Source organism: Quercus suber, unplaced genomic scaffold (assembly GCF_002906115.3).
Source record: "Quercus suber isolate HL8 unplaced genomic scaffold, Cork oak 2.0 scaffold_736, whole genome shotgun sequence".
Lineage (NCBI taxonomy): Eukaryota > Viridiplantae > Streptophyta > Magnoliopsida > Fagales > Fagaceae > Quercus > Quercus suber.
Window position 1 is genome coordinate 15,972 of NW_027070175.1, and position 20,607 is coordinate 36,578.

General features: G+C 36.6%; 3 protein-coding genes and 2 long non-coding RNA genes across 5 annotated transcripts; 1 reads left to right on the plus strand and 4 right to left on the minus strand.

Annotated features, from left to right (window-relative positions):
- Window positions 1–6,007: 6,007 nt before the first annotated feature.
- Window positions 6,008–6,499, minus strand: LOC112028952 (disease resistance protein TAO1). Its single transcript, XM_024061642.1, has one exon. The coding sequence runs from the start codon at window positions 6,497–6,499 to the stop codon at window positions 6,008–6,010; it is 492 nt and encodes a 163-aa protein (XP_023917410.1).
- Window positions 6,500–6,892: 393 nt separating this feature from the next.
- On the minus strand, window positions 6,893–7,573 carry LOC112028951 (probable disease resistance protein At4g27220). The gene has a single exon (XM_024061641.1). The coding sequence runs from the start codon at window positions 7,571–7,573 to the stop codon at window positions 6,893–6,895; it is 681 nt and encodes a 226-aa protein (XP_023917409.1).
- Window positions 7,574–9,012: 1,439 nt separating this feature from the next.
- LOC112028950 (uncharacterized protein At4g02000) lies at window positions 9,013–9,687 on the plus strand. Its single transcript, XM_024061640.1, has one exon. It carries the CDS (start codon window positions 9,013–9,015, stop codon window positions 9,685–9,687), a length of 675 nt encoding a protein of 224 aa, XP_023917408.1.
- Window positions 9,688–15,052: 5,365 nt separating this feature from the next.
- Window positions 15,053–16,849, minus strand: LOC111985662 (uncharacterized). The gene is made up of 2 exons (XR_010626272.1): window positions 16,564–16,849; window positions 15,053–15,882 (listed from the first exon to the last, which is right to left on the minus strand). It is a non-coding gene; the product is annotated as an uncharacterized LOC111985662 (long non-coding RNA).
- A 104-nt stretch (window positions 16,850–16,953) lies between these two features.
- On the minus strand, window positions 16,954–19,911 carry LOC112027011 (uncharacterized). The gene is made up of 4 exons (XR_010626273.1): window positions 19,630–19,911; window positions 19,408–19,500; window positions 17,951–18,595; window positions 16,954–17,091 (listed from the first exon to the last, which is right to left on the minus strand). It is a non-coding gene; the product is annotated as an uncharacterized LOC112027011 (long non-coding RNA).
- Window positions 19,912–20,607: the final 696 nt, after the last annotated feature.

Sequence of the window (20,607 nt, forward strand, 5' to 3'; positions counted from 1 at the left end):
ATAAATAGATTTATCATATTTTTCATAATCTTATCTATAACATTTTTTATCATGATCATATATTTATTGGTTGATAATTTGTATAAAATAAATATTAAATGAGAGGTAGAACTATTCAATAATCTTTTTTAAGTCATGGTGTATGAAGATTATGATTATATATATATATATATATATATATGTAAGGACCCAACAATTCATTGCACAACAGCCCTCTTTAGGTGATAAGCTGAGTTGATTAACTTGGTCCTAACCCTTTTTTGCACAACAGCCCTCTGAACTGCTGATCTCTAAGGGAGCCTTCTTTAAATAAGGATTGGGTGCAGACTTGACTTCCTCTACTCTCCTCTCCTCCAAAAAATGGTCGTCTGCTTCAAATCCCCATGCCTTCTCGTTTTATAGCCCCTCACATTACATCCACTCCGTTCATCTCTATTGGACATGCATCTCCCCTTCCAACACCTGTCTCCTGATGTCTCTGGAGCAGAGGGCAGTGGTAGTTGAAAAAGCTGTGGCTATCACTATTCAGGTCACTTCCTCATTTAATGCGGTTGGTAAAGCTAGTGGATGCTATTTAATGTGGATGGGACAGGCAGCTCTCATCTGGCTGCTGCTTGTCTGCCACTAGCCTCCATTGCTATCATTCAACTGCTCGGCCCGTGGTTCCTCGGAAGTAATTCAAGCGGATCCATTTCCCTCTTCGGATGACAAGGCTCCTCGGGCCATTGCTCAGCTCCAGTTTGGTGTTATGCCCAAATTATCACCACTACCTTTCCTACTCCTCTTCGGGCTTCAGTTTAGCATGTTGACTCTTCCACTTCCTCCTCAGGCCTCAGGTACCCACAATATATATATTTATATATATATATATATATATAATTTCCCTAGTTAGAGTTTGATTAGTTTTAAGTTTAAATTTTGTATTATTATATTTAATTTTTGATTTTATTGCACTACAAAGTTTTTAATGTCCTCTGTATAACCATCTCTATTTTATTTCTTACTCCTCTTTACCACATTTTTTATTTTTCAAATAATAGTTATTAATTGACGTTTGATTTCATTTATTCTTTATTACTCTGTATGTTCCCTTGCTAGTTGTAAATTTTATGGTTATTAATAAGAAATAGATATCATGGATGGCTTAAATAGTTATAGATGTAGTCATGTTAGTGGTATGTCAAAGGTTTTTTTTTTTTTTTTTGCTAAAATAGAGATGCAAGAAAAATAAAAATAAAAATCCACCAAAAAATTGAGGAGAAAGAGTGGGAAATAACCACTTTTTGTGAGAGAAAATTATGTAAAGAATGGAAGAGTAAGTGACAAATTTATACTAAGAGGATGATAATAAAAAAGAAACAGAATAAAGGAAGATAAAAGAAAAGAAGAAGAGTAATATCAAGGTAGAATGTTTGGGGAGATGAAAAGGTAAAGAGAAGGAGAAAGGTTGGGGAAAGTGTAAATGTTAAAAAAAATAAGTACAATTTGATGAGCACAATAAAAAATTAGATTTTTTATTTTTTAAAAACAAAAAGAGAGAGAAAATATAAATAATTTAATGATAAGGAGGATGTTGTTGAATTTCAATATTGAGTAAAATAGAAGAGAAGAAAAAAAAAAAAGATATAACAATAAACACTAAATTATCCAAATTATGGTATGTAATGGAATACTATGTTATTTTTATCTACTATCTTTAATTTTTTATAATGTAATCGGATAAAATTTAACAATCAAAGAGCAAAATAATAATAATAATAATAATAATAACTTAAAACACAAAACTAAATTGTATCAACCTAAATTAGAGTTCTTAAAAACACAAAAATTTATCAACCTAAAGCGAGATGCAATAAAAAATAAAAATTCACCAAAACATTGAGAGAGAGAGAGAGAGAGAGAGAGAGAGAGAGAGAGAGAGAGAGAGAGAGAGAACCTTTTTGTGAGAGAAAACTTTGCAAAGAATGGAAAATAGTGACAAATTTATAGTAAAAGGAAAGGGATATGAAGAGACAAATAAATGAAGATGAAGGGAAAGATGAATAGCAATATTAAAGTAGAGGGTAGTGGAGAGATGAAAGTTAAGGGAAGAACAAAGGTTGAAGAAAGTTTAAATATTTAAAAAATAAGTGAATGTAAACAAAATTATAGGAAAATTGGAAATAAAAAAGAGATATATATATATATATATATAGATGTTAAAACCGACAAAAATGAATATGAAAGTCAATAATCTATTTATATATATATATATATATATATATATATTTGTAAAAAAAAAAAGTAATAAGTAATAAATAATAATTAATAATTATGTGACAAGTGATGTGGCGATGAGGTGGCGTAACAGGAGCTCAGCAATAATAAATGCAACGCTTTAACTTTTAGTAATAATATATAGATATAAATATAGATATAGATAATAATATTATTATTAATGCTAAGTAAATTGATGGGACTTGTTTTTAACTTGCCACTCCAGTACTCACCCACCCACAGTCACGTAGAGGGATATTTTTTTTATATTATATAACTACAATGGTGCACACTAAAATATATTTACGTTATTGGTTTCTCTAAAATATATATTATTACTGTTGTTATTGATTAGACGAGTGACATATTAATTTATCATTTTCAATTTATATATATATATATATATATTAGCGGTAATCCCAAAACAGTACACCGATATTAATCGGTATCGAAATATTTCGTTTTTCGGTCAATCTGAAATGACTTCCGGTATGGTATTGACTCCCTTGGTTTTGACAGGGATCTAAACCCAACAATTAATTTATTCTCCAAATGGAATTAGGATTGCAAAATCCATAATCTAGTTTGAGTGATGGTTGATCGAAGTCTCTATGTGATTTTAATAATTTCTTGAGCAAGACTTGAGTTCGCTCAAGTCAGCCTACAGCATCCTGCAACCTTTCAAGTAGCTCCTAACTCAAAAAAATTTCTTAATTAATTTGCAATAATACCCTCATTGACACATGTTTTGAGTTTTGATCCCAAAATCTGCGAAGATAAATCTAAATCTTTACAAAATGAAAAAATAAAAAAAAAAATGAGAAAATAAAAAACAAAGAGACAACTATACATAACATAATGCAATTTACATAATTCGATCTCAGGCCTATGTTCATGGGCAGTGATGAAGGGAAAATTTTGCTAAAAATTTAGGAAGATTACAATAGTGATATAAAGACACTTTCACAAAACCAAAAATCAAATGCACTAAGAGCATTCTCATCAGGTGTGCCAAATGTGCCAAATGCTAAATACTTGGCACATTTAGCACACCAAACACTAAAAACATAGCATCATCAGATGTTCTAAATGTGCTAAAATTATAAGACATGCTACAATACGCTCTCATTTTTGAGAGCGTACAGATGAAAATGCCATTTCCGTTTATTACTTTTTTATTGGTCTTTCTCTCTCCTCCGATTAAAATATAACTTCTTCTTCACGTTCAGCCACTCCTTTTCTGCTTCACCATCTCCACTCTCCATGCTCTTTTCTTCTCCCTTTTGCTTTCTCTTTCCTATAAAATCAGGTTCACCGGTTTTTTTTCCCCTTTTTCCCCCTTTTTTCGATCTCTCCTCTCTGTTTTATGATCTGATACACCGAATCGAACGATTTCTTCAGATCACTCTCCCTCACCCTCAAATCAACGGTACGGCGGCCTCATCGATCAAGCCGCTGATCACCGATCAAGCCACCGCCCTCACCAATCAAGCTGCCGCCATCGCTTCTCGTTTGAAGACTCCATCGCCACCGATTTGAAGACGCCATTGTCGCTAATCTGAAGCCACCATTGCCACCTTGGTCTGAAGCTGCCATGTCGCCTTGATCTAAACCCATCTCGGTCTGAAGCTGCCATGCCGCCTTGTGTATGGTGGGGTTTTGTTGTTGTACCGGTGATTGTTGTTGTAGTTTGTGGCGGTGGTTGTAGCGGTGGTTCTTGGTTGGTGGTGACTGCCACTGGGCTGTGTGTTTGTATATTGTTAGGTGTTGAGTAAATATATTATTTTAATGTGATGTATATATTATTTTAATGTTTAGAACAGAAAAATAGAACATCTGATAAATGGTATATTGTAAAATGACGTGTTAAAATGATAAAGTAGGTTTTTAGTGTGGCAAAATGGCATTTTTTATGAGAGAGCTGACGTGTTAAACAGTTTTGTCTCATATACAAATACAAAGATTAGGGTTGAAACCAAAAAACTTAGCTACATATTTATATAATGCCTCCAAAATCCAAGTGCAGTGGAAACGATCCAAGTAAAAAAAATTAATAATTCCAAGTACATGTTTAGGTTGGCGAAAAATGGTTTGATTTACCTTCAATACTTTTTTAATTGAATACCTCTATTTATTTTAAATATACATTGACAAGTGGTTGCGATGTCGCGAAAGCCTAAAGAAAGCACACACAATGCTCTCTTGATGGAACAGAAACTAATAGTTTAGTTTCTGGGTAGTAAACCTTGAATTCACGAGAGTTTTCTTAAATCCACAAGGTGATAAAACTAGAATCCACCAAAGAAAACAAAAGACGAAGTCTGTATTTTTATTAATTTGAAAATTGAATTGCCTTTGGAGGTTACAATAAGTTTAAATAGTAAAAAGAAAACTTAGAGTGGCTAGAAACCCTAAGGCGACTACGAAAGCATATAAAACCCTAATTTGAGTAAACAACATTAAAAACACCTAAAATAAGAAAATAAATCACCTAAACCTAAAATAACAAAAAAAAAAACCATAAAAATACAAAAATTAAATATTAAATTGTGTCCTACATTAGATTGTGGGTTTTAATCTCCAAATTTGATATAGTTAATGGGTGATATGATAATTTTTCATTAAAAAAAAAAAAAAAAAAAAAAAAAAAAAAAAAAAACTAACGTAAGGAATAAGAATATTCTATGTTAAAATCTTCCTTACAAAGCAAATCAGGTAACAAAAAAGTTCAATAATAATATATGTACAAAAATCATATATGACAAGCCTTTTGTGATAGCTCAAGGATAAAATCATGCTTTTGGTGATACTATCTGAAAAATAGGGTCCAAGCAAAAACTACCATTGCAAAGTAGTGCAGAACAGAAGCCTCTTGATCTGAGAGAGAGTCTCCAATTTGAGTCTCTGCCTCTAGTTCTATGAAAGGTTTCGTCAAGAGAAGCTGTGAAGGTCTTTGAGACGATCCTTGGCACAGTCATTTAGTTTGTTCCACCAGTTGGTTGTGCATTCAATCACTCTCAATCTGGGTGCATTTTCTACACTGAATGGTAAATCCTTTAGCTCCAGACAAGTCTTGATCTTCGTAATCTCCAAAGAGGGCCATTCAAACGAATTATACTCACATACACTAAATAATTTTGGAAGGTTGCGGAGTTCCATGTTCTTCAATCTGGGGAGGGAATCATACTGAACTATGCTTCCCTTTTCAATGATATTTTTAATCTCGAAACAATCCTCAACTTGCAAATCTTGCAAGTGACAGAGTAACTGAATCATATCTCCTGGGAAAAGGCATTTTAGCTTTGGACAGCTTTTCAGTGTCAGGGTCGTGAGTTTAGTGAGGCTTGTTGAGTCAATTGAGCCTCTACAAATACTCACCAGTTTTGGGACGTTGATTAGGTGTAGCTTTTGCAAGAATTCGAACAAGACACCAGTTGATGGTACCATCAATGATGCTTTCTATTTCATTGCATTCTTCAACTGTACAAGCTTCCACCTCTTTCAAGTATTTAGTGCCAAATACTGATAAGTTCTTAGCACAATGATGACCAATGAGTTCAAAACTAAGAGCTTTATTGAGTACCTTTGAAAGTGCCAATGGAATATCTTCTTCTCCAGCAGAAAATCTTAAATGCCTTTCAGCTGTGTATCCAAAAAAATCAAATCCACGAAAAATGTCTACCTTGTGATTGCCAACTAGGATTCTGAATGATCTAAAGCCATTATCTTCCCACCCCATGCTATTTCCTTTCTACGATTTGTTGTTCTCAATGAAAGTTTCAAAGCAGCTGAGTTTAGGAAAGTAGAAACAAAGACTTGTCAATGCCTTCAAACTAGCAACTTCCTCAGCTACCCTATCTACAATCTGGTTCCAACTTTGGTTTTTGAAGTCCACATCAATGCTCAACTCTTGTAATGAAGAAAGACACGCAATTACATTAGAAGGAATCAGATCTTTTGGTTTGCCATTGATGTGATTGGGACAACCAAAATTCTGTTTAAATGAAACTCTCAGACACTTCAGACCAGTCAATTGCGCAAGCTCTTCAGGCAAGGTGAGAATTCCTGTGCAGCGTAGATCAAGGATTTCAAGACTCTTTAGTTTCTCTAGCTGAGGAGGCAACTCCATTAATTCACCACAATTGTTTAGATATAGAACCCTTAGATTTATCAAGCTGAAAATAGATGATGGCAGTGACATGATCCTTGTATCATACAAATCCAGAACTCGGAGGCCACACATGTATTCAAAGAATGATTCTGGAATTTTTGTCAAGCTTGGGTTTTTTTTGTAGTAGTAATGTTGAGATATTACTACACGCAGGTTTATTAGGTAGATTACATAATTTCTGACCTATCAATGAGACCCTTCGCACGTCTTCCCATTCTTCCTCTAATGGCTGTTCTTCTATCTCTTCACCATCACCTACCAAAAATTTTAAATCCTTCTCTTCTAGATATGTAATCTTAAGGGCCATGCGTCAGAGAAACAGAGGCATCTTAAAGTGTCCTTCTTTACTACCCCTTTCCAACAAAGATTTCTTTTCAAATTCCCTCATTATAGCATGTCCTTTGTCACGAGCATTTCCAAGCTTTCTAGCTTCAACAATAAATTGTTCAGCTTTCCAGCACTAAATTAGGTACTCCTGGTAAACTTCATAGTCTGGGGGAAAAATGCCCAATACAATAGGCAAGGCTTCTTATCCACAGGTAATTTGTCATAAATAAGTTTAAATGCCTTGTAAAGTTCTTGCATTTCTTGCACTGGTTCCGTGCCTGGTGACTGCATGTCAGATAACAGTTGCCGCCACACAGATGGGTCATCATCATTTCTCAAGCCATCCGCTGTCAACTTGATCACTTGTGGCATCCCACCGCACTCCTTGATTAATCTGTCTGCAATTTTCTTGTAGCTTGGTCGATCAATGATATCTCCTACTATTTTTCGAAACAAGTATCTGGCATCATCATTGGATAATCTTTCAATCTTAATATGATCATCCATTAAACGACAAAAATCTCTATCTCTGTATGCAAATACTTCTGCTCCATGTTCATGGTCATCGTGAATGCCAACTTCTTTCACATTAATCTCTAAGAAAACCTCATCAAGAAGCAGCAGATACCTCTTGTTAACCAAGGCTTCGGATATCATGTCTGCTATTTGATCAATGTCATGGATCCCTTTCACCTCAAGTTTTAACTGCTCTAAAAGAATTAGTTGCATCTTTCTCACACTCTCCCCTTTTGAAAGAGTTACCCAAAAGACATTGTAAAACAGTTGAGTTTCACGGACTTTGTTGTTCAGGTTTTCCATTACTGTTGTCTTGCCCACTCCTGGTAGTCCCCATGTGCCAATTCTCTTCAAATTATCATCGTTGAGCAACTTTAGTAGTGTTTTGACATGCTCATTAATTGATGGCAAATTATCTATCTTCTCTGGATGCTTTCATTTCGTGAACCCCATCAAGCGAGGTTGTGCATTCACTTGTCCTCTCCATTATTTGGTCTTTTCTGTCCAACATTGTTATTACCATCTGTCTCTTTACTAAAGAGATATCTTTCTTCTTGTTCCAGCTTCACAATGTTTTCACTGAGATTTCTTACATGACCATATTTGCTCCTCAAACATCAAATTATGTCCTTCCCAACTTGTATTGCTGGTGTCACCATAGTCCCAATTGCTGTCCACCACATACTACAAAAATTGTTCAAAAAGAAAATTGAGGATTATTTGTGAATCGTTTTCTTTTCTATTGTGCTATAAGATAAACAATGTAAGAAAGAGAGGCAGTTTTTTTGTCTCACTTTTCAATGACAGTCATATTTAATTTTTTATAAAATTTATAACAGCATCTCTGTTAGGGATGTTCTGGGTTCAAGGGGTATTAACCTTGACAGAAATGGCCACACTTGCAATGATGGTTTCGAGACTATAATCCATCTCTTAAGGGACTGCAGATTCTATAAAGCTTTTTGGAGCAACCTCGGCATCCCTCCCAACCTCACTCCTCCCTTCTCTATGCTTATTATGGACCGGCTTCAGAGGCCTCTCTCCACCTCAACATTCCCTGGAAAATAATTTTTCTTCTACGAATTTGGTCTCTTTGGATCAACCAGAACATAGTCGCTTTCTAAAATTTACAACCAAACCACTACCTCCACATAGAATGTATCATGAAAGCGGTGTGATTCCATTACATCATCTCTCCTAAGGCTGTCTCCAAGCCCAAATTTGAGATTTTTGTTAAATGGGTCAAACCCCCCATCAACTGGTTCAAGGTTTATTCCGATGCTTCTATTCTTAGTTCCGGTCTAGCTGGTGGGGGTGGGCTGATTCGTAACTCTAATGGAGAGTGGCTGAAAGGATTTTTCAGATTTATTGGGAGGACCTCTTCTCTAAATGTGGAATTATGGGCCTAAAGGGATGGATGGTATTCTTATGGCTTGGGACTTGGGAATTGCTAACCTCATTGCTGAAGTTGATGCCCTAGAAGTTTTCTCTCTCTTTTCACTAATTAATCTTCAAACAAAAATTAATATTTAATTTGGGGCCTTCATAAAGTTCAAAACAGAATTGACTCAACAAGTGCTCTCGTGCTTAGGCACATAGAAGCAGTGGAGAGTCTTGTGGGTCCTTGCAAGAAGTGGTGTGACCTCCCCCGAGTGAGGTCGTTGTGGGGTCTTTGTTTCTTTTCCTTTCTTCCTACTGACACCAGGTTCTCATTCTCAAGAGTGACGAAGAGACAGCAAGTCATGGCTGAGGAACTTGAAGAGTTATGGAAAAAACTAACTTTCACAGAGGAGGAAGACATAGGCATCAAATTAGATAGCAGAAGTACAAAAGTTGCACGAGAAGTGGGGAAATTTTGTGCTGTGATGAAGGTCCTGTCCCAGCGAAGTATAAATGTGGATGCGTTGAGGAAAAATTTGAGAATGCTATGGAAACCAAATAAAGGGGTACGCATCTCAGAGTTAGAGGAAGAGCTATCCTTGGTGGAGTTTGGCGATGAGAAGGATAAAAAGAAAGTGTTGGATATGTGCCCTTGGAGCTTTGAGAAACAACTAGTCCTAATCCAAGATTTTGAAGGTGAGTTAACCCTAAAGGAGATTGAGCTCAAATGGGCGCCATTTTGGGTCCAAATTTATAATCTACCCTTGAAGAGTAGAACAAAGGAAACGTGGTGGACTATTGGCTCAAGTTTAGGGTCGGTGTTAGACGTGGATGTGTCTGAATCCGGAGTACAATGGAGTAAGTGTCTTCGGGTGAGGGTGCGTATTGACGTAACAAAGCGCCTAGTACGTGGAAAGAAAATCACCATTGAAGGTGGTGAGTCTAAGTGGGTCATTTTTAAGTATGAGAGGCTCCCTAATTTTTGCTACAGATGTGGCCTCCTTAATCATGCTTTAAAGGAGTGTACTGAGGGGTAGGAAAATAGCAAGCCCGACGGAGTGAACCACCTGCAATATGGGGTGTGGCTTAGGGGTGAACTGATCAACGAGGTGGAAAGGAGCTGAACAAGCTAGAAACGCAAGGAGATAAGATGGGCAACCCCAGATAGCTGAGGCCAGAACAACAATGTTGCGGAAAAGGGCACACAGGTCAAGGGAGGAATCCAGGGTAGGTGGGAATCACGTGCATACAGCGATAAACCTAGCTGATTGCAACCCTACACTGGAAGTGGTTGGAATAGACCCTTCTACACCTAGGACAGAGGTGTTAGCCGAGAATGGAAAGCACCAAACACTGGTGGGAAAGGTGGGCGAGATGGAAGCTACTTTGGGGGTGATTAGTAGGAAACAGATTGTAGTTCAGGGTGACTCTATCGACGCATGCAGTGGGAGAAAGCTACCTATCATGATTCAAAGGAAGTACCTGAGGTAGTTTGGAGCCAAACCAGGAGTTTAAAACAAAGGAGGGAGGCCCACCTACTTCGGACTTGGTTCAGGTCCCATTAGCAATGAGCTTTGACGAAAAGAAGGGCTGGACTTCAGAGCCCCTAGGCTTAACAAGCAAGTATTGGAAAAGGAAGGCTAGAGAAGTTAAAACAAAGACAGCCCATGAAGGAATGAGCCCACTTAAGGTTAAGCGCAAAGGTCCAATTCCACTCTAGGATTTAGACCCGTATATCAATGAACTAAAACGCATGAAACGAAGCAAGAAACACAACCAAAACTCAGATAGTGAGAAGACGGATGGAGGTGTGGCGGTGGCTGTGGAGCAGCACTGCCGAGCCCAATGAGTGTGATAGCTTGGAACTGCCGGGGATTGGGGTCATCCTTGGCGGTTCGGACACTCACCGAGGAGGTGAGAGCAAAAGACCCTCTTCTAGTCTTCCTATCGGAGACGAAGGCCGGAGTGAGTAGAATCAAGGGCATTCAGAACAAAATTGAGTTCACACAAGGAATTACGGTTCCTAGTGATGGTCGAAGTGGTGGTCTGGCGTTGCTGTGGAAGGAAGGTACTGATGTGAGGTTCAAAAGCTGCTCCAACTCTCACATCGACTTGGAGATTCACGAGAATTCTTCATTGTCACCGTGGCGCGCTACTGGATTTTACAGACAACTCGATGTAGCAAGAGGCTTTACTTCGTGGCAATTATTAGAGGTTCTGAAAGGGCAAAGCCAGCTGCCGCGAGTGGTTTTCGGTGACTTTAATGAAATCACCCACTCCGACGAAAAATTAGGGGGATTGAAAAGAGATGCAGGACAGATGAGGGAGTTTCGAGAATGTCTAAGCATATGTGGTTTGAATGATCTGGGCTTCGCAGGGCAAAGATACACCTGGTGTAGCAGAAGGTATGGGGAACATTGAACTAAGCTTAGACTTGATAGAATAGTAGCTAGTCCGAGTTGGATCGAAAGATTTCCTGTGGCAGGTGTTCATCATTTTGCAATGTCCATATCTGATCATTGTCTGCTAACGTTTTTCCTCAACCAAAGACAATGACGTAAATCAGTAAGAAAAAGATTTTTCTTTGAGGCCATGTGGACAAGGGAGGAAGGTTGTAGGGAGGTGATTGAGGAGGCGTGGGATCCTTTGAGGAGAGACCTAAACCTTTCGGTAAAGGATTGCTTGAAAAGCTGCCAAGAGCATCTCCAGCAATGGAATTGGAAAGTGTTCAGGAATGTAAACAAAACTCTGAGAGAAAAACAAAACCGACTTCAACATCTTGAATCCATTGATGGTTCCCTTGATAAAGCTGAGGAAATTCAGAGCACAAAGAAAGAAATCAATGAGATCCTAATCAGAGAGGAAATCATGTGGAAGCAGAGGTCTAGGGCCTTGTGGTTGAAGGAGGGAGACCGAAACATGAAGTTTTTTCACACCACTGCCAGTCAAAGGAAAAGGAAAAACAAAATTGTGGGGCTACAAAATAAGCTTGGGGAGTGGAAAGACGACCCAGAGAATATTGAAAAGACAATTCTGGTGTACTCTGCAGATATTTTCAAGTCTGATAATCCTTCCAACTTTGAAGTAAGTTTAAATGAAATCTCTAACCAGGTCACACCAAACATGGATAAGGAGTTGCTGGCAGAGTTCAAGGCAGAAGAGGTTTGGAGAGCTTTACAACGAATGCACCCTACAAAAGCACCGGGCCTAGACGATATGTCTCCCATTTTTTACCAAAAATATTGGGATATAGTAGGTCCTAATGTAGTACAATGTGCCTTAGATGTTTTAAATTCTAGTGTGTTGCCATGTGGGCTCAATGAAACATATATATGTCTTATATCGAAGGTCAAGTCACCCCAAAAATTACTGAGTTCGGGCCTATTAGCTTATGTAACGTGCTATATAAAATTATCTCTAAAGTTCTTGCCAACAGGCTGAAAAGAATCTTAAAGGAGGTAGTTCATGAATCTCAGAGTGCATTTGTGCCCGGTAGATCGATAACAGACAATGTGCTAATAGCTTTTGAGACGATGCATTGTATTGATCAAAGAAGGAAGGGTAAGGAAGCTCTAATGGCTATGAAGCTCAACATGAGCAAGGCCAAAGTTTTCCACTTGTGTGAACCTTTTAGCCTTCTGACATCAATTTGACTCAAACGAAATGTTGTTGAAAAACTTGACTTAAATTTTCTAAAGATATTAGCTCTGTTTTTGTTTTGTTTTGCTTTTGCTTAACAGGAATTAGCAATAAAGGAGACTAAGAAATAGAGCCTAGGATTAACCTGGGGAAACAAGCATCAGAAATGTCAAAAGATTAAAAAGAAAGAACACTATAAGTGGGAAGGGAGTAATAAACAAAAGGGGATCCACTTAGCAACAACCCATCCTAGTAAGAGAGTCCGCTGCCTTGTTAGCCTCCCTGTAGCAATGCCGAAGCTTGAAATTACTGAACGATTGAAGGGCATCTCTGCATTCATTAATAATGGAGGAGATTTGTCTGTTTGAAGTTTTTTTTTTATTTTTATTCTCAACAAAGGATTTCATTAAAAACTAAATAGAGTTCATACAAATTGCATCATTATGCACTTGATTAGCTATTATAGGTGGGGTGTCCTCCACCCATATAATACAATCAGTGACAGACTTGGCCCAGTCAATGTTGGAGTGGGATTCCATAACCACCCACACCAGATCTATGAAATCCCTTAATGGATCAGGCAGCCAAGGCAATTTAATTTTTGTAGCACTCCAAACTGTCTTAGCAAATTCACAGCCCCATAAGGTATGCCCCGTAGTTTCACTGAGGCCACACACAGCACAACAACCTTCCAATCCCAGTCCCCCGGCTTTTAGGCGGTTCTTGGTTGGGAGGATGTTCTTGCAAGCTTGCCACATAAAGTGTTTGATTTTGTTTGGACAATTTAGCTTCCAAATCATTTTCTAGATTGCTTCCATCTTCAAATTATTAGAGTTGCTGCCTGTTTCAGTTCGAATATTACCTTCTTTTAGCCACTTTTGCACCACTCTATACGCGCTCTTGACTATGAATTTTCCATTTGTGATCCAAGCCCATATGAATGAGTCTTCAGGCAATCTATTACTGATTGGGATGCCCAGCACCACGTCTGCTTCCTGGGGGAGAAAGGTACTCCTCACCTTAGCCACATCCCAAACTTTCTTATCAGCATCGATGAGCTCCGCCACCAGTTCTGCCTCTGCCTGGGGAGTACGTGGGTTGATTACATTGAAGGAGTCAGGTTTTGGAACCCACCTGTCTGCCTAGATATGCACCCTCTACCCATTACCAATGCTCCACCGAGAGCCCCTCACAATAATTTCCTTCGCTGCCAAAATACTCTGCCAACCCAACTTAGCCTGCAAGAAAGGAACATTCGCAAAGTATTTCGCTTTGTAGACTCTATGAACCAAAGATCTTGGGTTTTTCAATATTCTCCAACCTTGCTTTGTGAGGAGAGCTAAATTAAAGGCCTTAAGGTCCCTAAAGCCCATTCCCCCCTCAGACTTTGGTGTACATAGCTTCTCCCAAGAAACCCAAGCTAATTTCCTTTCCTTATCCTTTTGACCCCACCAGAATTTCCCCATCATGGAATTTAGGTCCTTACACAACGAATTCGGGAATTTAAACACACTCATTGTGTAGGTGGGCGTGGCTTGTGCGACGGCTTTGATAAGGATCTCCCTACCTGCATTTGGTAGGAGTTTGCCTTTCCACCCTACAATCTTCCTCTCCACTTGGTCTTTTATTCTATTAAGTGCTTTCTTTTTACCCCTTCCAACTAGTGGGGGTAACCCCAGGTACTTTTCATGACGTTGGATAATTTCAACCCCAAACTTCTGCTTAATCTGATCCTGTACATCCCTCTTCGTGTTCTTGCTGAAAAACAAGGAGGTTTTCTCTTTATTAATTTTCTAACCTGAGTCCCTTTCATAACCCTCCAACACCTCGATCACTCTATCACATTCTGAGACCGACACCCTACAAAATATAATGCTATCATCAGCAAAAAGCAAATGGGAGATTCTCGGTGCCCTTCTGCAGACAGCCACCCCTTTAATGTGCCCTTCCCTTTCTTCCTTTCTCAACATAGCCGACAGCCCCTCTGTACATAAAAGGAAAAGGTACGACGAGATCGGATCTCCTTGTCGCAATCCCCTCGACAAGATGATCTTCCCTTTCTGTTCCCCATTTATCAATATTGAATAAGACACTGTGGACACACGCATCATCATTAGCGAAATCCACTTCTCGTTAAACCCCGTTCTCCTCATCATGGCTTCAAGGTACGACCATTCTACGCACAAATTTGACACAATCAATGTATGGGTGATCCAAAAAGTTGATAATTAAATAAAGGCGTAAATGCACTTTTACACTCTTATATTTTGTCTCTTTTTTTTCTTTTTCTTTTTTTCTTTTTTTTTTTCATTTTAGTCCCTACATTTTAATTTTATCACCATAAATCAATTAACGCGTTCTATTTTGGTCATTTCCATTAGCCCACCAATGGAAATTGCTTAGGTGACAAAACTGATGCTGACGTGGCCAATTAAAATAATAAAAAATATTAATTAGCATTTTAAAAAAAATGTCATGTCAGCTTCTAAATATAAAAAAAATTTATTAATCAATTTTAACAAAATTAAAAAACAAAATTAAAAATTAAAAATAATAAAATACATCAATTCAAATCTAATTCATTTTGAACAAGAACACAATCACAGATTTAAACATCAACACAAGAACAAAAAGCACAAACCCAAAACCAAACACAAAAAACACAAACTCAAATTTAAACATTAACACAAGATCACAAACACAAAGAACACAATAACAAACATAAACCAATTATTAAAAAAAAAAAAAAAAAAGGTAAGTTGGTACCTCCAAACTAGAAAATATCAATTTTTTCAAAGTGAAATGAAGGCATAAAATTGGAATTTGATGTTGTTTACATGTAATAGGTTATGGGCCGTAGGCCCACCTTGTTTACTTGTATAACACACATACTTGTACTACATACTCTACCTCCTATATAAAGGTACTCATATATATCTTTATTACTTGAGAAATACAATACTATTTATTCACTATTTCTAACAAGGTATAAAAGCCACTACTCCAATTCTTTGGTGTGCCGCTTTTAAGCAATCTTATCTTCTTGGGTGTCATCTATTGCAGCTGTTGTTGTCAGAATCACCACTGCCTTCGTTGAGATTACAATACACCAAAGTCCACTGCCTTGCTGCCACCGCCACTTCTGCTTCTCTGATTAGACCACTTCTCACACCATCAGAAAGGAATCTCTTTGATCTGCTCTTCTATAAAAGAATCGTCCTCATCGAACTATTCACGCGCCTTCACGCGCCACTACAAATCTCGGCTGTATCTCCACACGCTCCCACGCTCCGCCTCAAGCATTCATGCACCTTCATGCATTGACACATGCTTTCACGCAACAAAATTGCACCTGCTGACATCATCGCTGACATCATTCTGCCACGTCAGCCCTAGTTGAGTCATCAGCTTGCGTCATCCACTGAAGTCATCTCTGCCACGTCACTTGCTAACATCGTTAAAACATCCATTTGTTCCTCCTTTGATAGAGCACTCAAATCTTTCTTAATCTCCTCAAAAGCTGCTCCCATGTCATCAAAGGCTTCTTTTATCCCTGGATATTTTTTTCTGCCTTTTCTTTTGGCTGACATTTCCTGTACAAGCAGCAATATAGGGCTATGTGTCATTCCAAAGAATTGATAGTCCATAAACCCCTTTAAAAGTAACAAACAATAAAATATGGATACGACATGTACACTAGTAACATATTGGTGTTATACGTGCAAAGGGAGTGAACAATCTGTGGATCCCTTATTGCTTCATTGTCCTACAGCTTCTAAATTGTGGTGTATCATGTATGGTATTCAGGTTCAGGTTCATGGAGTTTCTTGGGTGATGCCAAAGTCAGTTGTGGATTTGATAGCCTCTTAACAAGGTCATTTTCGTAGACAATGGGATACTGTTATTTGGAGAGCCATTCCTCATTGCTTGAAGTGGTGAATTCGGCGGAAGCAGAATGCTCAGTGTTTTGAGGACAGTGAAAGATATTTGCCTGATATTAAGCTGTTTTTCTTTAAATGTTGTTTGAGTGGATGTTAGTTGTGGGTTCTCCTTCTTTATGTTCATTATATGATTTTGTTGATCATTGTAATTCGTTAGATTGATTGTATTGCTCCCTTTGTATACTTGGGTATTTGTTTTCTATCAATAAAATTTACTTATCAAAACAACACAAAAGAGGATAACCCAAGCTTGAAAATAAAGACCAAAGGTTTAACTTACTTATCTCTTTACTTTCTTTTTTCATTAACAAGGAGAGAATATTGAACCCTCACCTCTAGAGTTAATTCCCTATCACTCGGATCACTACAATCTTCAATTACATCAAGGCCAAAGTCTTCAATTGTATACGATTCTGCTTTTTGCATCTGTAGTTTCTTAACCGCTTCCTCCTCCTTCAAAGGTCCATCATCATCACTTGATTGTGCCTTCATTAGAAACAAAAAGGTTAGAGCAACTACAAAGACAACCTCAATTATATACACATGATTGCATTAAGAAATTAGTTTGTGAAAAAGATAGTTTCCATAGAGGCAGTAAGTGATTGTTGCTGAAATATATATATATATATATATATATTAAATACAAAGGGGAAAAAGTGAGAAGGGGTGGAGCATGCATTGGACAAATAGCAAATAATATTCAAATCATCACCTCATTAATCAGCATTATCACCATGATAATATTCTTTCTTTTTTCCACCCCATAAAGACTCTTGTTCTTCCTCATCTTCTTCGTCATCTTCAAGCATAGCATCTTCACTCCACCAAATTTTTCCCGTAAATATTTCTGTGTCCTAGCCACTACAGACAATATGCAAATTAATCATACAAAACAGTTACTCCAATTGTAGTAAGAACCAAAGGGAATAACAATTGAGATTTTTTTATGTAAGAAAATATGTAGAGAATGATTTAGAACCCATCCCCCTCCCCCTCTCACCCCCCCCCCCAAAAAAAAGAGAGATTCTCATCGGAGTCCATTCTCTCATTTTAGCCAAGGGAATCCAAGATGAAACCTAGTATCCCTAAGGTCACTTATAAGTCCCCATAATAATTCCAAAGTAGCCTAATACCAATTAGCCAACTTGAAAACACCCTAAATTACACTTCAGAGATATGTAACCCTGGTGCAGGTTAAAATTGCAGAAATGCATGTGTAGGATGTATGATTACTTTTTCTTAATGAATCTAATTTACTTGTCCCAAAAAAAAAAAGTTATAGAATATGCATGAAACACAATGACATAGAGGTTGGGTTGGTTTGCAATAGCATTGATTTACTACGATGCTTCTTCTTTTATTACTAATTTGATGTTTTGCAGTTTGAAAGCAGTCAAACTTTTGTTTAATATTTATTATATACATCTACTAATACTACAGGCTCTTGTACGGAATAATGGTATTTTATTTAGCTAAAAATCTTTTACAAATTGTAGGTGATTCTTTTTTTTTTTTTTTTTGGGGGGGTGTTAAGCAAGAATTTCCTCTAATTCAACTTCACATTTCTCAATTAGAGCATCTTATTTATGTAGATGTAGTTATGCAGTTGTTTTTTATTCAAAAAAAAAAAAAAACAAAACAAAACACAACAGCTTGAGATATACTTTCAAAGAACAAAATGATTAAATGCAAGCAAGAAATTGCAAACCAATTTCCTTACTTTTTGCAATATCTCCAGTTTCATCATCTTCATCCTCGTCATCATTATACCCTGTAAGCAACATTAGGATTGCCAAGTGGGAAAGAACAAAGATACAAACAAAAATCACACTGTTGCTACATGCTTATGCTCAATCAAACAAACTTACAAAAAAGAATTCTGCCTTAACATGCTTGTTTCAGTTATGCAGAAGAGATCTATAAAGTTTTTTTTTTTTTTTTTGATAGGTAAAAATTATATAGAAGAGATTTGTATAGTTTTCACGTATAGAAGGCTCTCTTGAAGTTCACATTTCTTTTTAGCATTCTTTTCCAAGATCTTTTAAATGTTTAAAACAGTTATATGCTTTCACAAAACTAAACAAAATGTAACTTTAATCCTAATTCACACATGACAAGGATTTTTATTCAACTAAAGTTTTTTTTTTTATATATAAGCAACAACATTAAATTGAAAAAGAAAAAAAACTAAAGTAAATCCTACATTATTCTCAACTGGAAGAATCTATTTTAAAATTTCAAAGCAACTATTACAACTTGATATAAAAGGGGAAAAAAACGTTGAGATCAAAGACAGGTATCTCATCATCTGAGTTCACAATATCACCATTCGCATCCAGCGGGATAATATCCCTCTGCTTATGAACTGCAAACACAAATAAACATTAGAAAACCCATCAATTATTCCCAAAAACTAAAACAATAGTACAAATACAAAATAAGTTTCTCACTGACTCCATAACATTGAAACAGTAAGCAACAGAAAAACAATAAATCAGAGAGCTTAAAAAAAAAGAGCATCAAGCTCAGTGTAATAAAATGTTCTCAGTCACATTGAAAAAGTATAGGCCAAAATACATTGTTTGTCTCTAAACTTTAACCCATGAGCAATTTTAGTCCTTGAAGTTTAAAGAGATCACATTTAGTCCCCAAAAAACCGAAAGTGATCGCTTTTAGTCCCCAACAAACTAAAAGTAATGGCTTCTAATCCCTAAAGAGTTAAAAGTGATTAATTTTAGTCCTTGAAAACATAGATTGATCGCTTTTAGTCCTTAAAAAGACATAAGTTAATTGATTTTAGTTCCTAAGTGATGGTGTATCATTTTTAGTTTGGTCAAGGACTAAATGCAATCACTTTGAACTTCAGAGACTAATATTGCTCGTGAACTAAGCTTCACAGTGTGTTTAAGCCAAAAATATAAATAAAATGCTAACTGCACAAATTATTCAAAACCCATCAACTTTTTTCCCTCTCTTTCTCAACTAAGAATACTACCAATACAAAAATAAAAATAAGTGAATCATCGATTCCACAACATCCAAATTGTGAGCGGCAGCACAAAAAACAATGAATACAGATTCTCAAATTCCATCTCCAAGTTCAAGTCTTTGTTTCATAATTACACGGAGAATTGGGAAAAAAAAAATGAAAAGAAACAGAGAATGAGCTTTGCTTACAGGCATCAATTTCATCGTCCATGTCATTGGAGGCAACACCACGGTCGCGTGAAAAACTCTTAGGGTTTATGACCTTTCCTCTCTTACCCATTGCTACAAAGATTCAAAGAAGTAAAATTAAATTAACAAAACCCCTATATCATAAATTCCTAGTTCTATTTATTTACATAGCTTAAAGGGGTTATTAAAAACAAGGTGATATGAATAGAAGAAAAGTATTACCTGAAGTGAAAGGTGGCGCAGAGAGAGAGAGAGAGAGAGAGAGAGAGTTGTATGGTTTGAATTAATAGAGTTCGTCGGAAGCAAAGGATGAAAGGAGGTCAGTAATGTGTAGAGCGGTGGCTGTGGGTGGTGGTGGTGGTGATTTGCCGAATGAAGGAGAGATTGGGCGGCGGCAACAATGAGAAGGTGCAGCGCACGGAGGGTGGGAAACAAATGAAAACAGAGGACGAGAGGCGGGAGGGGCTTAATACAGGAAAAACCAAAAATAAAAAATAAAAAGTGATTAAAGACCTGGCCAATTGGCCGGGTTCGGATTCAGGTTCGACCCAAGTCAGTGGAAGCCTATCACCTGCAATTGGGTCTAGGTCATATGCAATCTCTGCAATATGACAGCTAGTCCAATGACATGGTGCCAAATAATTAAAATAATAAACACCATCAGCATCACCAATTACCATCTTCGAATATAGGAGTGAAATATTATTTTGGTCTATAAATTTTAATAAAATTTTATTTTTTATTTCTAAATTTTAAATTATTCAATATTTTCTACATAATAATATTTAGTATTATGCCGGATGCTAACTTAATAAAAAAATTATATATAAATTAAAAAATATATTTTTTATAATTAATTTAATAAAAAATAAAATAGTAATTTTAAAAAATTATGGCAAGTTTTAAATTTTTAGAAGCTTTTTGTAGCAAAATTTTAATTTGATGAAATATATATATATATATATATATATGGCACTTAAAAATCTTTCCATTATACTTGCTAACAAATTTCTTGCATATATAAACAAAAACAAATTCCATAAATTACAAAAATAAAGTATCTAGATTGCAATGTATATGTAAATTTTACCTATAAATTACCTGTCATAGCCTTTTTAACGTTGTCATAAGTAGGGAAATAATTAGCATAATCAATTAAGAACACCAAATAAGAATATAATATCAATAATTAAAATGAAT